Source organism: Patagioenas fasciata, chromosome 23 (genome assembly GCF_037038585.1).
Source record: "Patagioenas fasciata isolate bPatFas1 chromosome 23, bPatFas1.hap1, whole genome shotgun sequence".
Classification (NCBI taxonomy): Eukaryota; Metazoa; Chordata; class Aves; order Columbiformes; family Columbidae; genus Patagioenas; species Patagioenas fasciata.
In genome coordinates, this window is record NC_092542.1 from 7,762,121 (window position 1) to 7,768,258 (window position 6,138).

The 6,138-nt window shown below is 49.7% G+C and overlaps 1 protein-coding gene across 1 annotated transcript; it reads left to right on the top strand.

Moving 5' to 3' along the window:
- Positions 1–933, top strand: LOC139825531 (olfactory receptor 14J1-like). The gene has a single exon (XM_071798622.1). It carries the CDS (start codon positions 1–3, stop codon positions 931–933), a length of 933 nt encoding a protein of 310 aa, XP_071654723.1.
- Positions 934–6,138: the final 5,205 nt, after the last annotated feature.

Here is a 6,138-nt window from a genome sequence, read left to right on the forward strand (position 1 = left end):
ATGTCCAACAGCAGCTCCATCACCCAGTTCCTCCTCCTGGCATTCGCAGACACACGGGAGCTGCAGCTCTTGCACTTCTGGCTCTTCCTGGGCATCTACCTGGCTGCCCTCCTGGGCAACGGCCTCATCATCACCACCATAGCCCGGGACCAGCACCTCCACACCCCTATGTACTTCTTCCTGCTCAACCTCGCCTTCCTTGACCTGGGCTGCATCTCCATCACTGTCCCCAAATCCATGAACAACTCTCTGTGGGATACCAAGGTCATTTCCTATGCAGGATGTGCTGCACAGGTCTTCTTTTTTTGTTTCTTATTTGCTGCAGAATATTCTCTTCTCACCATCATGTCCTACGACCGCTACGTTGCCATCTGCAAACCCCTGCACTACGGGACCCTCCTGGGCAGCAGAGCTTGTGTCCACATGGCAGCAGCTGCCTGGGCCACTGGGTTTCTCAGTGCTCTGCTGCACACGGCCAATACATTTTCACTGCCACTGTGCAAGGGCAATGCCCTGGACCAGTTCTTCTGTGAAATCCCCCAGATCCTCAAGCTCTCCTGCTCGGGCATCTACCTCAGGGAACTTGGGCTTCTTGTGGTCAGTGCCTGCTTAGTTTTTATGTGTTTTGTGTTCATCGTGTTGTCCTATGTGCAGATCTTCAGGGCCGTGCTGAGGATCCCCTCTGAGCAGGGACAGCACAAAGCCTTTTCCACCTGCCTCCCTCACCTGGCCGTGGTCTCCCTGTTTGGCAGCACTGCCATGTTTGCCTACCTGAAGCCCCCATCGATCTCCTCCCCATCCCTGGATCTGGTGGTGTCTGTTCTGTACTCGGTGGTGCCTCCAGCAGTGAACCCCCTCATCTACAGCATGAGGAACCAGGAGCTCAAGGATGCCCTGAGGAAACTGATGACTGGATTTCTTCTGAACCTATAAACTGTCTCTGTCTTCTTCTACATAAGAAGACATTCTCATTGCAGGTTTATCCTGTGTGCAGTATTTTTTGTCTCTAGTTGTGTTTTATTTTTTTTTATGATAATATTTTTATTCCATTTATAATTCACTGCCTGCTTTTCTTTTCTCAGTGAGTGGCTGTGTCAATGTGAAATTATGTTCTCTGTGTTTAAGCAAAATAAAGGGTCCTTCACCAATATTTTTACTGACATTCTTTCTCCAAGTCCTCTCTGGAGCTGCAGTGATAGTTCCCATGTGCATGGGTGGAAGGGAAAAGAGACCAGCGTGGCAGCCCTGCCAGGAAGCACCAGTGCTTTTCTGGTTCCACTCCCCCACTCTCCTTCTCATCCCTTGTGTTGGTGCAAGGCCTGAGTGCTCTGGCAGCTTGGTCCCCGTCCTGCTGTGTGTCAGTGCTGTGAGCGCAGGCAGGGACAGGCAATGGGCACTGCTGTGACAGAGCTGGCCTCTGGAACAGTTCTTCTATAAAGAAAAGTGATCTCCTATGGGTAGGACCTGAGGGTTTAGGTCTTCTTGCAAAGCTTCTCCCAAGAACATGCCCAAGAAAGTGGATCACAGATGAAACACAAGTGTACAGCTGATCAGTGTGTGTGTGCAGGGCTGGCACAGCAGTGTCCTCTCACAGCCAGGCCTCCTGCCAGAGACCTGCAGGACCAGCAGAGCAGGGGCTGGGCTGTGCCCCTGTGCCGTGGACACCCCACGGAAGGAGCTTCAAGTCAATCATCATGGACTGGCCCCCTTACAACCTCCATTTTCAGCACTGAGGACTCACCCACATAGGCTGTTCTTCCCTCCGTGGAGGGACACTGAATGAGTAGATCAGCAGTCCAAGATTGTATTGTACAGATGAGATGTGAGCACGCACACCATGTACGTGAGGTGACATGAACCCGAGTGAACACAAACACCATCAACTATTCTTTGGGGTTCCATGAAGGCCTGTGGTTCAGACAAGATCTTGAGGTTACATCACGAAGTAACATCCCATTGTTAACTGCCTGAATGCAGCACTGAGATGTGCTTCCTTCAACTGAAGCCCTTGTGTCCATTCTTCCTGTCAGGGGACATCTCAGATGGGTGCAGAGCAGGGTGACACACCAAAGGGATGAGGTGCTTCCTGTCCTTTGTGAGTGGCAGCAGGAGGCCACAGGGACACTGTGACTCCTGCCTCTGTGTGTGTAAAAGGGACAGACTCTGTCTCTGAGCATCCCTGGGTGCAGAAGGGGTCCATGAGGCCAGCCTAGACATGGATGCCTGTCAGACCCTGACATTCGTGTTTGTGACTCCAGGAACAAACCTCACTGCCCCAGTGAGATTGATCTCAGCTGCCTTGGACAGGATCATTGCAAGTGCTCCTGTCTGCTCTGTCACCCTTGCTTGTGATTCCAGATTGTGCTCTCAAAAGTGCCATAGGAACTGGAATGGTTCTGGAGTCCTTAAAAAATGCAGACCTCAAACCCATCTTCAAGAAGAGCAGGAATAGGAACTGGGAGAATAACAGGCTGGCCACCCTACCTCCCTCCTTGGGAAGGGGATGGGACACGTCCTCCTGCAGCCATTTCCAGGAATGTGAAGGACAAGGAAGGGATTCCTGAATCCAAATGGACAGGGGAAAGAAAGGCATGTTGTGTTCAGGGTGTTTGCAAGGCTAAGCCATGGTCTCCTTCTGGTCAGAGTGGTGCTGATGGGGCTCAAGAAGTGGATGCTGGGTGGGACGTTGGGTGAACCATCAAGCCCAAATATCATCAGTGGTCCAAAGTCCTCCGTGCAGCCAGTTACTGGTGTCATCTCTCAGTGACCAGCACTTGGGCAACACTGTTGAACATCTTTATTCTCCCTTTCTATGATGTAACAGAGTGAACTTTCAGTGCCTTTGAGGATGATGCAAACCTGGGTGGAGGCCTTGAGCAACCTGATGTGGTTCACCTGCTGTGAGCAGGAGAGTGAGACAAGATGAGTGAGACAAGGGCTCTCTGCAAACCTGAGTTATTCTGTGATTTGTCAGAATTTTTGCCTTGGAGAGGTTTCTGGAAAGAGAATAGGTAGAAAATAAAAAATAAAAAAAAATAAAAGGAAGGGCTGAAGAGGAGATACAGAAACACAGGAGTTCCAGTGAGGAGTGCTTCTCTCTCACAGTGTTAGTAGGAAATATATTTGACAAATTTGAACAAGGTGAGGAAGCGAGATGGGTGTCTACAGCCTGTGGGAAAGAGGGGCAGGTGTAGGACTGAGTAGAACACGCTTCAGTCTTGGTCAGGTCCTGGGTGCTAAGCAGGGGGATGGATGGGTGTGGTATTATGAGGTCAGTTGAGTCTCAGAAACTCATAAACCAGTAAGCATCATGGGACTGTGAATGGGACAGTGAGGTCAGTTCTGTCTCTGGAGGTGACAGCCCAGCAGCAGGGACATGGCTGGGAAAGAACCTCTGCCTAGGTGCTCACAGACCCTACCCAGGAAGAGGCCTTGGGGATGGGTTGTCATGTCCATCCCACCTGAGAACATGACGGGACAGCAGCAGGAACATGGTCATCACAGTATCACTGTATCACAGTATGTTTGGGATTGGAAGGGACCTCAAAAGATCATCCAGTCCAATCCCCCTGCTGGAGCAGGAACGCCTAGGAGAGGTCGCACAGGAAGGTGTCCAGGCGGGCTTTGAATGTCTCCAGAGTAGGAGACTCCACAACCCCCCTGGGCAGCCTGGTCCAGTGCTCTGCCACCCTCACCGAGAAGAAGTTTTTTCTCAAATTTAAGTGGAACCTCTTGTGTTCCAGCTTGATCCCATTACCCCTGGTCCTATCATTGTTTGTCACCGAGAAGAGCCTGGTTCCATCCTTGTGGCACTCACCCTTTATATATTTATAAGCATTAATAAGGTCACCCCTCAGTCTCCTCTTCTCCAAACTAAAGAGACGCAGCTCCCTCAGCCTTTCTTCATAAGGGAGATGTTCCACTCCCTTAATCATCTTTGTTGCCCTACGCTGGACCCTCTCCAGCAGTTCCCTATCCTTCTGGAACTAAGGGGCCCAGAACTGGACACAATATTCCAGATGGCGTCTCACCAGGATGGAGTAGAGGGGAAGGAGGACCTCTCTCGATCTACTGACCACCCCCCTTGTAATACACCTGAGGATGCCATTGGCCTTCCTGGCCACAAGGGCACAGTGCTGGCTCATGGTCATGCTGTTGTCCACCAGGACCCCCAGGACCCTTTCCCCTACACACTGCTCTCTAATATGTAATTTTCCAACCTATACTGGAACCTGGGGTTGTTCCTGCCCAGATGCAGGACTCTACACTTTCCCTTGTTAAATTTCATCAGGTTATTCCCCGCCCAACTCTCCAGTCTGTCCAGGTCTCTGGATGGCAGCACAGCTTCCAGTGTCAGCCACTCCTCCCAGCTTGGTGTCATCAGCAAACTTGCTCACAGTACACTCAATTCCCTCGTCCAAATCGTTAATGAATATATTGAATAATATCGGCCCAAGTACTGACCCCTGAGGCACTCCACTAGATACTGGCCTCCAACTGGACTCCGCACCATTGACCACCACTCTCTGGCTTCTCTCTTTAAGCCAGTTTGCCACCCACCTCACTACTCTATTGTCCAGACCACACCTCCTCAATTTAGCTGTGAGGATGCTGTGGGAGACTGTGTCAAAGGCTTTGCTGAAGTCAAGGTAGACCACATCCACCGCTCTGCCATCATCCATCCACCTTGTTACATTCTCATAAAAGGCTATGAGGTTGGTCAAGCATGACTTACCCTTGGTGAAGCCATGCTGACTGCCCCTAATAACCCTCTTATCCTTGATATGCCTTGAGATGGCAACAAGGATAAGCTGTTCCATTACTTTCCCAGGGATGGAGGTGAGGCTGACCAGTCTAGAGTTACTCGGGTCCTCCTTCTTGCCCTTTTTGAAGACTACAGTGACATTTGCTTTCCTCCAATCCTCGGGCACCTCTCCCGTTTCCCAAGACTTGGCAAAGATGATGGAGAGTGGTCCAGCAGTGACTTCAGCCAGCTCTCTCAGCACCCGCAGATGCATCCCATCTGGGCCCATGGATTTATGGATGTCCAGACTATTTAATTGTTCCGTGTGACTGGAGTTACATGAGGGATTGCACTGAGTAGATTTTCTTATTTTAATTTATATATTTCTATTTAATTTACGTGGACTATTTTCAGTGAAACCAAGGACTTCTCTGGAATCCAGATGCAGGTGCAAATTGGCAGGAGGGGACACAGACAAGACAGAACCTTGATTGACATCAAGGACAATCAACGAGCTATTTTCTACCATTAGTGTCATGCTCGGTATAAAGCTGCAAATGCCTTTTCCAACCAGTTAATTTCAATTTTCCAGCTCCTTTGCTTAGCTCTGTTCAGAAGTTCCATTCTATTGGGAGTTCAGTGTTAGTTCAGTTTTATGATGTTTCGTTGTTTTTCAATTGGCCCTTGGGCCTCTCTGCCTTTTGCACTTTTACTTTCTCTTGCTGGGATCAGCTGTTCAGGACCAGGGTGCTCTCTTCTTTTGGGCTGCCTTTTCAGCACAACTGGAGTTATGTGAGAGATTGCACTGAGTGTCATATATTTTACTTTATGTGTATTTTAGTATAAGCATATTAGTAGCAGCAATGTATTATTTTCATTGTCTTATTATATTTTTTCTAAACCCACAAGTTTCCCCTTCCCTTTCAGTTCTCTCCCTTATCCCACTTGGGGACTGGGAGCATGATATGAGCAGCTCTCATGGTCTTGGTTGGTGGCTGTGGTAAAACCCTGACAAGAAAGGGCAGTAGTAGCTTCAGAAATCTTGAAAATCTCTTTACAAGATGGTAGAGGAAAACAGCATGAGAAAGGAAAACCATCAGAAAATGCAGCTCTGGAAGCCCAGAGTGGAGCTCAGGATAAAGAAATGTCATTCTGAGCACAGTGCTGTGGTCATTCAGAAGGACTCTGGATCAGTCATGGCTTTGTGTTTCCAGGAACAGCTGGTGAGGACGGAGAGACAGCAGCACAGGTGGGGACACACTGGGGTGAGAACAAGGTTGGGAAGCGCCTGGGATGTCTGCAGCCTGTGGGGAAACAGCCACAGGCCTGGGACAGTGTAGGATGGACTGTGGTGGACATGGCCAAGGGCATTGGCAAGGCTGGATGTCCCTGCA

Bases quoted from the DNA above. Each gene is read 5' to 3' on its own strand.
- LOC139825531 (XM_071798622.1), top strand. From the start codon at position 1: ATGTCCAACAGCAGCTCCATCACCCAGTTCCTCCTCCTGGCATTCGCA.